The following is a 13,169-nucleotide window of genomic DNA, read 5'->3' as shown; positions in this document are numbered from 1 at the left end:
CTGGTGTCGTGACCTGTGCCTCGTATTTCGCAGGCTCCCAGGGAACCACGTTCAGCTCGTAGCAAGCAGCAGGTACAATAAAGTTGAATACAGAGGATATGAATTTACAGGATTGCCTGCATTTCCGATCTTGTATACAAGGGCAATTGCACGTGACCAATGTCTCCGGCCGGCCTTTCCCCGACTTGAAAAATTTAGAAACCGAGCTGAAGCCAGCAAATCCAAAATTTGAGGCAGCACGCTGCGTCCCTGGAGCTCGCAAGTTCCAGCCAGTTCTCAACAGGCTGGAGGCAGCCACGGCCACAGAGAGCAGCCACCATTTCTTGGAAGACTGCAGACGGGCAGCCAGCAGCAACAAGTAACTTGCGCGGTCGCAGAAACAGCAGCAGAGAGGCAGCACCCCGTGAGCCAGGCTTAGCCAGAGAGAGACACAGCGAGTCGAGCGAGACGACCAAGATTCGAGACTAGACATCGTCCGTTCTCTCTTTGATCCATCCTTCCTCAAGACATATCGATTCATCATGGGTAAGTGGTCACCCTCAGCAGCAGCAATCGTCCATCCTATCGCATCCTATACACAACAGCAGCATCGCGACGACGGCACAAATCCAGCAGCATTACCGATATCAACATCAGACCTTTGCGACGCACATCATTAGCAACTCCTGCAGCATCAGCGACGCAGCATGGAGATTGAACATCGCACTACGATATGGGTGACAGTCCCTGCTCTGGCTGCCTTGCAATCACTAGCCAACTTGCAAGCCATCAGCATCTATCGTTCAGGGCGCACGGCATGGAGACTGCCGCAAAAGTGTAGCGCAGGCTTGCTATAGGGACGTCGGATTGATTCTACACGAGCATGAGAGTCGGGTTGGACGCCGATTTGGTCGGATGTGCGCAGCTCTTGTCATCCTCGGGGCTCGTTACGGACCACTTTCAGAAGTCACAGCTTTGCAACACTGGCATCAACCATCCGTAGGCAGGCGTTCCACGGGCGACGATGGATCTCTACAGCCGCACAGTCATTGTGCACCCTCGCTCGCTTTCGCTTGCCACATTCACCGACAACAAGTCGCCTTGGAGAGGGACGCAGCACCGTGCAGTGTCAAATCGAAGATGCCCAGTAGCGCCCAGAATGGAGGTGCCGACGTCACGCGATATCGACTGCTAAGCTGAGAGCTCCACCATCACGACGCATCTTGACTTCCGCATCACATATTCGCCACCGTCCCGTATTGTCCATGATGTTGTTGCTGCCGTTATAAAGGATGCGATCAGGATTGGCGGTGCTGGATTACAGAAGCGCAGGCTCGCCCCCATTTAAGAGGCTTCAGCTTGCTTCGGTCTTCGGCGAAAGAATGTTACTAACCCTGCTTTGCTCTCACCACCTCCACCACGTCCCACTGAACAGCTGTCGGAAAGAACAAGAAGCTCTCCAAGGGCAAGGGTCAGAAGAAGAGGGCTGTCGACCCCTTCACCCGCAAGGACTGGTACGACATCAAGGCACCCACCTTCTTCGAGAACCGCAACGTCGGCAAGACCTTTGTCAACCGATCGCAGGGTCTCAAGAACGCCGATGACTCGCTCAAGGGCCGCATCGTCGAGGCTTCGCTCGCTGACCTCAACAAGGACGACGAGCAGGCTTACCGCAAGTTCAAGTTGAAGGTCGACGGCATCCAGGGCCGCACCTGCCTCACCAACTTCTACGGAATGGACTTCACCTCGGACAAGCTGCGCTCGCTCGTTCGCAAGTGGCAGTCGCTCATCGAGGCTCACCAGGACGTCAAGACCACCGACGGCTACCTGCTCCGTGTGTTCGTCATTGCCTTCACCAAGAAGCGCGCCAACCAGGTCAAGAAGAACACCTACGCCAAGTCGTCGCACATCCGCGCCATTCGTCAAAAGATGTTCGAGATTGTGCAGCGTGAGGCCAACTCGTGCGACCTGCGCGAGTTTGTTGCCAAGCTCATCCCCGAGGTCATTGGCCGCGAGGTCGAGAAGGCCACCCAGGGTATCTTCCCCCTTAAGGACGTCTACGTGCGCAAGGTCAAGGTTCTCAAGGCGCCCAAGGACGACCTCAACAAGCTTCTCGAGGTTCACGGTGGTGCTGCCATCGCCGGTGCCGAGGATGCTGGTGTCAAGGCCCGCAACACCGAGTTCAAGGAGCACGCTCCCCTTACCTCTGTGTAAAGTCGTTTCCTTTTCACTTGCAACTTCTCCGCCATCTTAGCATTTTTTCACACTCTCTCGCACACCTATATTTCTTCTTTTTCGGCTCTACCCAGCTGAGAACAAAAGGGGCCGTGTCCCTTCCTCTGTACAATGATGCCCCACACGCACACATCTTCTGAAGCAAAATGATTTCAGGGATTGACTCCATATCTTGACTTGACTGTCGTTCTGACGTAGAGTCTGGTTGAGATCGAGATCAGAGCATGAGGGACGCTCCATGATATGAGACTTGGATTGCGATTGCGAATGAGATTGGACATCTCGGATACTGGATTCGGAATGAGCCGCCGATGAGCGTTGTTCGGCAAGACGACCGACAACGTGCCATGCTGCTTAGCACACGCGTGCGAGAAAACGCAACACTTTCGGAACCTCCACAACTTTCTTCTCAGTCGGACCCTTACCGAATCAACCCTTCCTTCCTCCTCCTCTCGGCTGTTCGATACCATCACGAATCCCCCACCCATCACTTTGACCAAGATGTCCACCTCCACACCACCGACACAGCAACAACGAATCCTGTCAAACAGGGAAGCGGACACGCTGTTGAAACAGCAAAAGGCAAAAGCGTTGAAGGAGTGTCGTCAGCAGATGGAAAACTTTGTCGAGTGCTCCAAGACGCGTACGATCAGCATGCTTTGGAGCTGCAGGGATCAGAAGCAGGCGCTCAGCGATTGCTTGCGTGTATAGTAAGTGTCCAACTACCACACTGGTCGAAGATGGAAGAGGAGACAATGCTGACTGACTGACTGACTTCGTGATGCTGTGGTTTGCTTATGGCTAGTACGAGCGAGGAAACGATGGATAGGGAGAAACAGATCTTCTTGTCACAGGCGAGAAGTACAAATTCGAGAGATGTATGATACAATCATTCAAGGAACTATAGAGCCAGACCACCCCTCAGACATCTCGTTCAAGTTGACCCTTTCGATGCAGGACACACACGCACGGCCCACGCTCTTGGTGAAGAGAAAAGGTTGACTACGATTGCATTTTCTAAGTCTCTACGGCGCCATCGAGGCAGCTGGCGAGCCTTCGCAACTCGACAACCAAGCCAGGAAAGCAGCACACACTTCGTTGTCCGTCTTTTGCATACCACTCAACTTGCTGAACGGCTTGCTGTCCAAATCCACCAGCTTCGTCTCCCCGATGACCCCCTCGTTGGATCGGTGGAAGCGCAGCAGCATCGAGCAATCCTTGAACGTCGCCGCGACGAGGAATGCTTGCACTGCGTCTTCTAAGGTCACCTGTCTGTCGGAGACGGAGAGGAACGGTTCGAGTACGGCGAGCAGCTCTGTGGCGGGAAGGTTGCGCGTGAGTGCGGGTGGAAGGTCCACGTCGGGCGGAACTTGGCCGAGGATGTGTGATTGGGTGCGAGAGAGCCAGAGCTGTGCCAATCCTTCTACGTCGAGTGGATCGAGTGCGGATTGAAGGTGTGCTAGGCGTGAAAGTATGCTCACCGGTGCTTCGGATTCGCCGCGAGATGGAAGGCTTGCCTTCGACAGCTCGTCTACAATATGCTTTGCGAGCACATCCACCAGATCTCCAGCTACCGCTTTGTCTGCACCTAAGAACCGCGCAATGGAGTCGAGGGACTTCGTGTCTTGCGGTCCCACAACGGCACCATTCCAAAACAGGCGCAGATTGTTGGTCTTGCCTCCCGTCTCGATCCAGTCGCGCCACAGCGCTCCGACTGCTTTACGCTTCCTTGTCGCGTCCGTGCTGTAGAGGTCGAGTGGGTCGTACAGCCTTTCAAAGTCTTGTAGCGACATATGTTCGGCACTGTCGCTGACTGCGTGCTTCGTCACCCTGTGCATGCGGTATCGAGAGTATCTAGCTTTGATCTCGAGATTGGGTGAGCTGGGCGGTATCGAATCGACACGGGCTAGGAAGCCCCATTTTGGCTTGATCTCTACACACAGTACCTCTTGTTGCGCGGAAGGATCTGCAAGGACAGGCGCAGTTACATCCTCTACAGCGTAGATGCAAGACAGGGTTTCGGATCGAATGCGAGCAGGGTGGGCACGGCGGGCTGCAGGACGTTGCATCTCTATGCGCGCAGAGAGGGTTTCGATGATGTCTCGATCGCGAGCTGTCAGGATGGGAATCTTGATGCATCTCGGGAGGACGTAAGAACTTCCAAGGAGAGGTTGGACGACGTGTTGGGTGAATTGTTCCGCTTCTTCCTCTTCATCCTGGTTCGATCCCGCGTCAGCAGGTAGGCTCTTGCGAATACGCAAGGCGTACGTACATTCAGACGTCGCAAATGGGCCCTGACCGTCCCGAATGCCTCCAGCGGGATCAAAAGAAAGAAGAAGATTCTTGCCGCCTTCTGCGTGGTACTTCCATTCCGAAGGGTCAATGTCAGAGACCGAAATGGGAGCTTGAGAGTCCGTTGAGGCTCCTTCGAAAGGCGTGTGGTGGATGCGCGACTGCTGCGAGGTTGAGACGGTCGACTTGAAGGGAGTCTGATGACTCGGCTGAAAGGGTGTAGGCGGCATCCTCGCCTGAGATGATGCTGTTTGGTACGAAGAATGATTCTGGAAGAAGGACGAGGTCGGTTGGACCCTGAATCGTCGGCTGTCCTGCATGAAAATTCAGGGTCGAGTCAGGCAGATTTCCGGTCAAGTTGTGCACGGTCCTATCCCACACATCATCGTCCTGTCCATACCACTTCTCCTCCATAGCACACGGCGATCAAGGTCACTAGAGGAAGGCTCTCAACAGACATGTCTGCAGCCGTAACATCGCTGGTACCGGCGCTCGACCACCTCATCCTGCTCGTCAATGATCCTCGAACAGCCTCTACCCAACGTACATCAGCACTCGAGCGCGCCATTCTCCTGTTCTCCGAGCTAGGCTTTCAAGTTGTGCGCGGCGGTACCCATGCTGACGGCTTGACATCCAACGTGCTCATCGTCTTCCCCGACGGTGTGTACATCGAGCTCATCCAATTCGAACCTTCACCTGCACCAAGTTCAGGGGAGAGCCAGCAAGACTTCGAAACGAGAAGGAAGCGACACTGGTGGTACCACTGCCGACAAGGCTGGATCGACTGGTGCTTGCAAGACGGTATCAGCGACAAAATTATCGAGAGCATCAACGAAAACGCGAAGCGCTTGAGGGAGAGCGCGCTGCAAGAGCTCAGTAATAAGCAACGGGGCGAACAAGACGACAGCGTTCGAGTGATAGCGCCAAGGCTATTGTACCAGCAGCCACAGGAAGGCGGGAGAGTCACGACGACAGGCGACGAAATCAAGTGGAAAGTCACCTTCCCTTCGCCACCTGGGCCAGGAGATCGATTGCCCATAGGCAACGTCCGTTCGCACGTCCCATTCTGGTGTGCCGACCTCACCCCACGACAACTTCGAGTACCACTGAATTACGCACACCACGACAATCATTCGCCAGGAATCGCCGAAATTACGTTGCTATATGCCCATGACACAGTCACGAGGTACCTGGACGTTTCGTTGGCTCTAAACCAACCAATCAAGCCGGACACGCTCCCCATCACAAGCGACTTTCAACTCGTGCCCAACGAGATCCCTTACCGTCTCTTGTCAACGCCAGCCTCAACGCACAAACCAGATGCAAACGCGGCAAAAGATATCACGACCAGTTCGCATCACGAATCTACTCGATTGCTTGCAGCAGGCGGTATGGAGACTCGCCTAATACGAGTCGTGGTCAAGGTTGCTGAGGATCCAGAGGACAGGCGATGGATCGAGGAGCACGGTGAAGGGTTATACGAGGTTGCGATATACGTAGCTGCGGATAAGCTACCGCCTAGCGGTCCTCCGGACGGTATCGGTAAGTTGCATGACAACGATCGAGCAAATGATGGTTGCTGAGCTTGAGACAAATGCTAACCTCGACTTTCCTACTTTCATTCGCTCTCCGCGACTACGCTCTCGACGATGCTTCTCGCTGCGGCCGAACATCAGAACGTACCACGTTCGAAGCCGGGTTCGGACGCATCAGGCTCAGTCCCATCCTTCACTAGCAAGATCGCAGGCGATACCCGGAAGCACGTTTCCATCGGCAGTGGAGCGTTTCTTATCTTTGTGTCATCGACAATGTCAAGGGCTTCATATACACCTTCTGTGATGTCGTACGATGGTTTAAAGGCTGCACACTGTTGGCTCAATTCATCGAAGGCTCTCATTGAAATGCTACGAGTCAAAATTCGAAGCGCAGCTAGACCCAAGACTAGAAACGGCGAAATGCGTCGCCACCTGCTTCCGCTCTGTCACGGCTTTCCATATAGTCACATTTCGATTTGCGAGGAGCACGAGTTGCTTTGCTTGTCGTGCAGTTCATATATTAACGCTCCCGCTTTCGATCATCAGACGCTGTCTTCCTTCAACGTATCGGGATTTCCTCACCAACATCGAATTCTTCCACTATCCTCACGACCGATCCGATCCTCATCAGCACCCCTACATCAGTCGTTCCTCGTTGATCGTCTCAAATTCGACGATGTCCAGCCAGGTCGAAGATGCCGGAGCTCTACCTATCGATGATGAAGTGACGGTTTGCAGCGTATGCAACATCGTCCCACTTCCCAAGCTTTCCAATATTCATTGCTTGCATTGCTTCAGACCATACGTTGACATGGGCAACAAGTCCAGGATTCCTGACGCTGCCAGCGCCTCTACAACAGAGGACAAAGACACACCCAATGTGATGCCACTTCATATGGGAACTATGTTTGGCCTCAATTACATCAGGCACACCGTGTACAAGCTGCGCCGTTACGTATTCGCCTGCGATGTCGCAAGCCAAGTCAACGAAGCTGAAAGGCTTTCGGGATCCCTTGGGAGCGGAGGTGAAGCTGTGCATAAGCACTTGGAAGACTACTTGCGAGAACAAAGAAAGGCGACCGAAGAATTCATGGACCAGCTCCGACCATACCTGTCGGACTTGAAGGGCAAGCGCAGGCGGAGAAGCCACTGGAAGTAGGTCTCTGCGGCAATATCGGGCTTCCATCGCTCGACCTCATTAGTGTTCGTTCAGACGGAACGAGGTTGACGTGTCATGAACCAGGTCATCGACTTCATCTCAGGATTCTGCGCCGACGTTCAATTGCGCATGTAGACACCAGGCCCGAAGCTGCGCAAAAGTCCGAATCATTTTGTCCTGCTCACGACGCATATAATCCAACCCAATGTCTTGTTTGCCTTTCCCCTTACCACTCATCACCGCCCCCTCTCAACGATCTTTCTCGATCATCTCGCCTGACACTTTACTTCTATCTTCGCCAGACGCCATTCGATCTGCCTTGACACAATGACGCGCAAAGGATCCTACAAACGTACATGCGTCTGCTGCGGTGAGCACAAATGGGACATACACTTTGAGGGCGAAAAGCATGTCTGCGCACGTTGTGATTTCCATCGTCATAGGCGTATGGAAGAAGCCATCAGGGTCTTCATCGTCTCTATCATCTTCCCAAAGGGTACCGATGAACGCCCTTACTCGATGCTCGAGCTCACTTCGTCCCTTTCCGCCATTCAGGGCCTTCTGGCTCGAATCGAGAAGCCTGCTCAAGCTCCTGATGCCCAAGCTCCTGCTGAAGCTGAAGACAGCGACGACAACTAGCAAGATTACCGCGTTGTTCGACCATGCACTCTTCAACCCTCCTCCAATCATCCTAGTTGTCTCGATGCGCGTGTCCACGGTCCTTTCCAACAAGCCAGCGGCTTCTCAGACATCTCACAATCATGGCCCTCGTTCGTCAGTAGCTCGCTCCGCATGCTCTTCTGCTCTCGACATAAAGCCCCCTATCTAAAATGTCAACTCGCGTCACCTTTTCTTCTTGTCGAAAATCAAATTTTCTATTTCCTCCTCGCCTCTCGAGCCTTTGCGTGTGATGACTGAGCAAGTCTCTTGACATCTTTGCTTTCGAACAGCGAAGAACGTGATCTCAGAGAAGGAACCACCTCTGTGTCCGAGTCGAGAGTTGAAAGGAGAGGAATGCAGCAGAGCTGTACAAGGCGTCTCCATTGTTGATCGGAACCCAGCCGAAAATGTTGCCACCAACACCTTAGCCTCGTGAGAGAGTGTCACTTGCCTCGTCACGGTGCTGATTCAAGCGAAATGATCATTTGGTAGAAACCGTCTGAGCCTCGTCAATGCGTCAGGCGTATTTGATTTGGGAATGCGCAGCTCGAATGCCGTTCTCCTTCTTCCACCCGCTCAGCCCGCTCATCCTGGTTTGACATCGATCCACCTTTACAGAAGATCATCACCACACTCAACCTCGCCACTTCAAGCAAGACGCCGGAATTAGAGCCATGTACGAAGCTTCTCTGGTTACAGCTGATGAGACTCAGTGGCAGGATTTCGAGGTCGCGTTTCATCGACATACTTCGCAGACACCGTATCAATGTTCTCACTGCATCGATGGTCCAACGCCTGGTTGCTGTGATTGCGCTTTGGGTGACATCGACGCAAATGCCGCAAGGCTATTACAAACTATCGCAAGCAACTTCACTCGGCCATCGCTGGTGCAAATTTGCCGATCATATCTCAAAGTCGCTTACTGGTTTCGCATGACATTGCTCCGAAGACGCGAAGAGCTGCGGGCACAGGAGGCTGCAGAAAATGAAGCGGCACAAGAGGATCCGTCTTCATCAGAATAGGCTCGGAGAAGCGCTCGCACGGTCGAGTCAAAGTTGAGCACTCGTGCGATCTTTTCCGCAAGTCGCTTCATTCCCTGCGGATACATGTGCTCTGCGCTGACTTGCGGGGATTGAACACTCGAGTCTGCCTGGGTCCTTTGTTGCCCTTTCCATCGTGATCAATCGTGCTTGGCAAAGCATAATAATTATATAGCACCTTCTTCGGCCAATCCTTCCCCTCTGTTTCCCTACCACACGTCCCTCATTTAAGCAAATCTTTGCACATAGCCTAGACACTGTTTACTTCAGCTGGCCTGGCAGCAGGTCTCGTCATTCATCAAGAGCGTTAGATGCCGCAAAATCCTTTCACGCAAGTGTCGATCGGCGATCAAATCGAATAAGGGGCCGATGAGGCTCCTCAGCCCCAACTCAACGCTAACGCCGCGGGTACCGATCCTGTTGAAAAAGGTGCAAGCGCGCTTGTCTCGAACGTTCATACTCCTCGCAGCTTGCTCGCGGAAGGGACCGACAGCCCTGAAGCAATCGTCGGCCAACAGGCCGGGCTGCCCCTCGAAGTGATCGAGATCTTTGACAACATTTGAGAGTTATTGTACGAAATCGAAACTCGATACAAGAAGTTGTGGGCAGATTATGACGATGGGCCAGAAGCGAAGGCTCTGGTCGAACGCGGCCTCTACACTGAATTCGCTCTCGTGGCTAGAACTGGGGCAAGACTACAGTCACAGCTCGACGTGATTTTCCCACCCAGGGGCAATCGTACCACATCTCCTGACACAAACGTCTCCGGTGACTCTGCTTCAGGCCTTTAATTGTTCTTCCTTCCCAACTCCTACCTGACCGAATACTCCCGTATCCCCCTATGAGAAGCCGTCCGCTTCCCTTCTGATGCTCGCCACATGTCATACTCGAATAAATTCTTTCTCAACCCTCACGACATCTTAGACGATTCGCGACTCGAGGTATCAGAATGTGAGGATGGTCTCCTGTTGCATTCCCAGATGCTGTGACCCTGGCGCGAAGGATATTGATGAGTTAAATGCTGAGGAGAGGGGAGAGGGCAGGTGCTGCTTTTTGAAGGAAGTAAGCATCATGCAGATTTCTTGCACGTCGAACAGTAAATGTTCTCGTGGAAATGAACACCGTCGATCACTTGACGGGTCGCTCTCACGACAATATGTGCTTTCATTGGTGTGGTTAGGTGGGCACAGAGCGCAAATTGAGCCGTGCGAGTTCGTCTGCATTACCAGAAAGGGTTAACACGGACCAGGTCAAAGCGCTGTTCCCTTTGTTCGTGCCCTTTGTCCGTGGGCACATTAAAAACTTCATTCTGCTCCCCTTTGTCACTTCTTCTCGACCACCACACACCGTCTTGCTCACTGATCACCATCTATCTCGCCACAGTACGATCTCCAGTGCTCCTTCTCAATGACGACCAAGATCAAGCCTCGCAAGAATTGTACATTGTGCAACAAGATTGTCGACCCTACCAATTTTGGCAACGATTTCACGTGCCGTACATGCCGGCATGAATGTCATCGATGCGAACCGCTCTACCGCGAGCTCGTTGCTCTCCACCAAAAGTCTCAACGCGAACAAGCCGCTGCTCTCAAAGTGCTCAAAGACGAAATTGTCGAACTCAAGACAACCCTCTCGACACGTCAACAGAAAGCCTCGACAACGCTCAAGGGTCTGAAAGACACGATGTCGACTCTCTCTTGCGAAATCAACTATCTAAAGCAAGTCAAGACCAAAGTCGAAGGCGATGATCGGCTATCCAAGATCGAAAAGGACCTGGAAGAAGTGAAATCGGATGTCAAAAGCTTGGATCAGGAAGTTGCCGGTGTGTATGCTGAACGGCGCGAGGATGCGATCTCCGACAAAACTGCAGTCAACGAATCAATGCAAGAGACATTGAATGGGCTGGAAGACTTCACGAGGAGGTTGAAGGATGCATTCGTCGCTCTGACAGGTCCGGAAGAGAAGAAAGTAAAGAAGGAGAAGGAGCAGAGAGAGCAGGAAGCGCGAAGATTGAAGGAAGGTATGCTGGAGATGCAGGATTTCATGAGGCAGATGCAGCAGGCGTTCTCGATGCTGCCTGTCATCCAGCCGCAACAGCAAGCGCCCACATCGGAACAGGCGAAGGTGAAGACGGAGCAGAATGGCTCGTCAAAGGCAAACACAGGAGGCAGAAGCGTCGTCACGAACGGTATCAAGAAGAGTTGAGGACAGACTTTGTACGACTGACGCGCGGCTATGCTGCCAATAGGACAGGATTCCGAGGCTGATTGATCATGAACACCTGTAGAACTACCGAGCCTGCCAAAGACACGAAGGAGTCCAATCAAATTTCCATTACTACGTGTTCGTTACGACATGATTGTAAGCCTGCCATGCATCGCTCGTGCCCGTCCGTCTGAGCAAAATGCGCTCGCCAGCATCTCCAAAGTATCCCTGCTCGGCCCAGCTTTTCAAGTCCGCGAGACTGAAAGGGCCAAAAACCTGAATATCGGGATCGACTGGTGCGCCTGACTCTCTTGCAGCTGCAGCGAGATAGGAAGGTGTCCATCGGTATTCCCACTCGGCGGTTGATTCGCCCGAAGTAACCTCGACAGAGGGCTCAGCTATCGCCGGAGGGTCGAACTTTGCAGCAGGATCGAATGTCTGTCGAACGAGTCCCGACTTGTGTACATCATGCAAAAGTTGTTCGTAGGTCTGATCGTAAATATCTAGTCGACCGAAGCGAGACATGAGTACGGAGGATAGATGTGTCACCGACTCGACCTCTACCGCTGCCTGCTTGTGCTCTTCCTCTGCGATTTCTTTCGCTTTGAGCTGCTTCTTCTTATCTGCCAGCACCTTGCCCAACCTCTGCAATGTCCTCTGCACTGTCTCGGCGCGATGCATGTGTTCTACGAGTCTCTTTTTGACTTCATCCTCATCCCCATCCGCTTGTTGTGCTGCTTGTTCCTTTTCCTTTGCGTCCTGGTCTCGTTTCTCTTGGGCTTTGCGTGCTTCAAGGATCTTGGATTTGGAGTAGACGCCGGTGAGCCAGGCGTCGTGTTGTGCATGCGGGTCGCGCTGATTTTCGTGGTAGTTGCCATCTGCGTCGAATTTGCCGGAACGCATCTCTTCCTTCATGTTGAAGCCCGTCACCTTCGGCGCTTTTTGCTGCTTGCTCTTTCTGCGCCTAGTATTGCCAGCAGTCGTCGGAGTACCGCCGGGAGAAGCTGGTGGTGAGCGTTCGGCCATAGCGTTGAGGTCGACGTAGCCGTCTCGATCCGAGCTTGCTTGATCGGCGTCGTCCTCATCGTCCTCATCCTCCAGCTCGAGATCTGGATCCAGGTCGTCGTCATCATCAGCCCGACCACCGCCTTTGAGGAGCTCGGCATCGTCGTCTGCCGCATCTAACGTCGAACGGTTCTTCGACCCAAAGTCTTGTCCTTCTTCCAACTCGCCGAGTTTGAGGTAGTTGTCGCGAGCTCGGTCTTTCTGCTTCGTCTTGCTTGAGCTCGAAGCTTGCTTCTCGTCGTCCGCGACATCAAACATGTCCTCGTCATCGTCGTCTCCTGCTGCACCAGTTGCGTCGCCTCTGCGTTTCTGCTCTGCTCTTCTCCGATGTGATCCTGCATCAGCTTCTGCATCCGAGTCACCGTTGAACAGGTCGGCGCCGTTGTCGTCTGACTCGTCACTCTCCGACAGATCCTCGCCACGGTCGTCGATGCGACCGCTTTTCTGATCTTTGCGGATGCGCCGACGATCCTCCTCTTCGATTTCGGGATCCCCGTCGAAAAAGTCGGTTTCTTCTCGTTTGCGTCGACGCTGCGAGGACTCGTCTATTCGAACTCTTTTTGACGAGCTGGCGCCAGACAATCTGGACGGGCCGGCAGCTGCCGAAGGAGCTTTGCGCTTGTCCGCCGTCGACATGGCGGCAGAATTGCTCCTTGTCGTCGGACGGAGGATAAAAGATGGACGTCTAGAAGAATGTTTCGGATTTCGGTCTTTGATGTGGAGCAGTCCTAAAAAAACCGTCTGTGCGTCGGAGATTTGGCTGAAATTGCGTGGCCACCCGAAGGCAGTAGTACACGGCGTTGTCAATCGATCGGAACAACCCGACGCAAAAGGGTCCAATGATTAGAGTTTGTATCGCATCTATCACACTCTTCGACACTTGGTCACATTGCGCCACGTCACGCGGTCATCGAGTGCTTGTCTTGACCAGCTAACACCATCAAATCACCCCATTCTACCTCGAGATGCTTGTCAGGATCGGCCTCTGAACCGGCTCCA

At 53.3% G+C, this 13,169-nt stretch overlaps 7 protein-coding genes across 7 annotated transcripts; 4 read left to right on the top strand and 3 right to left on the bottom strand.

Annotated features, from left to right (window-relative positions):
* Positions 1-894: 894 nt before the first annotated feature.
* Positions 895-2,193, top strand: PHSY_000384 (hypothetical protein; the record flags this gene model as incomplete). Its single annotated transcript, XM_012331025.1, has 2 exons — positions 895-1,144; positions 1,415-2,193. The coding sequence occupies 2 exons, from the start codon at positions 895-897 to the stop codon at positions 2,191-2,193; spliced, it is 1,029 nt and encodes a 342-aa protein (XP_012186415.1).
* Positions 2,194-2,525: 332 nt separating this feature from the next.
* On the top strand, positions 2,526-2,984 carry PHSY_000383 (hypothetical protein; the record flags this gene model as incomplete). The annotated part of the gene is made up of 1 exon (XM_012331024.1): positions 2,526-2,984. One exon carries the CDS (start codon positions 2,526-2,528, stop codon positions 2,982-2,984), a length of 459 nt encoding a protein of 152 aa, XP_012186414.1.
* A 255-nt stretch (positions 2,985-3,239) lies between these two features.
* On the bottom strand, positions 3,240-4,826 carry PHSY_000382 (hypothetical protein; the record flags this gene model as incomplete). Its single annotated transcript, XM_012331023.1, has 1 exon — positions 3,240-4,826. One exon carries the CDS (start codon positions 4,824-4,826, stop codon positions 3,240-3,242), a length of 1,587 nt encoding a protein of 528 aa, XP_012186413.1.
* Positions 4,827-4,964: 138 nt separating this feature from the next.
* PHSY_000381 (hypothetical protein) lies at positions 4,965-7,839 on the top strand (the record flags this gene model as incomplete). The annotated part of the gene is made up of 3 exons (XM_012331022.1): positions 4,965-6,048; positions 6,554-7,196; positions 7,644-7,839. 3 exons carry the CDS (start codon positions 4,965-4,967, stop codon positions 7,837-7,839), a joined length of 1,923 nt encoding a protein of 640 aa, XP_012186412.1.
* Positions 7,840-8,553: 714 nt separating this feature from the next.
* On the bottom strand, positions 8,554-8,968 carry PHSY_000380 (hypothetical protein; the record flags this gene model as incomplete). Its single annotated transcript, XM_012331021.1, has 2 exons — positions 8,554-8,662; positions 8,784-8,968. 2 exons carry the CDS (start codon positions 8,966-8,968, stop codon positions 8,554-8,556), a joined length of 294 nt encoding a protein of 97 aa, XP_012186411.1.
* A 1,339-nt stretch (positions 8,969-10,307) lies between these two features.
* On the top strand, positions 10,308-11,105 carry PHSY_000379 (hypothetical protein; the record flags this gene model as incomplete). The annotated part of the gene is made up of 1 exon (XM_012331020.1): positions 10,308-11,105. The coding sequence occupies one exon, from the start codon at positions 10,308-10,310 to the stop codon at positions 11,103-11,105; it is 798 nt and encodes a 265-aa protein (XP_012186410.1).
* A 132-nt stretch (positions 11,106-11,237) lies between these two features.
* Positions 11,238-12,806, bottom strand: PHSY_000378 (hypothetical protein; the record flags this gene model as incomplete). Its single annotated transcript, XM_012331019.1, has 1 exon — positions 11,238-12,806. The coding sequence occupies one exon, from the start codon at positions 12,804-12,806 to the stop codon at positions 11,238-11,240; it is 1,569 nt and encodes a 522-aa protein (XP_012186409.1).
* Between the last annotated feature and the right edge of the window lie 363 nt (positions 12,807-13,169).

The sequence above is a fragment of the Pseudozyma hubeiensis genome (assembly GCF_000403515.1).
Source record: "Pseudozyma hubeiensis SY62 DNA, scaffold: PHS6, whole genome shotgun sequence".
In the NCBI taxonomy this organism is placed as follows: Eukaryota; Fungi; Basidiomycota; class Ustilaginomycetes; order Ustilaginales; family Ustilaginaceae; genus Pseudozyma; species Pseudozyma hubeiensis.
Note: the sequence above shows the minus strand (reverse complement) of the source record. Positions and strands in the feature narration are given on the sequence as shown.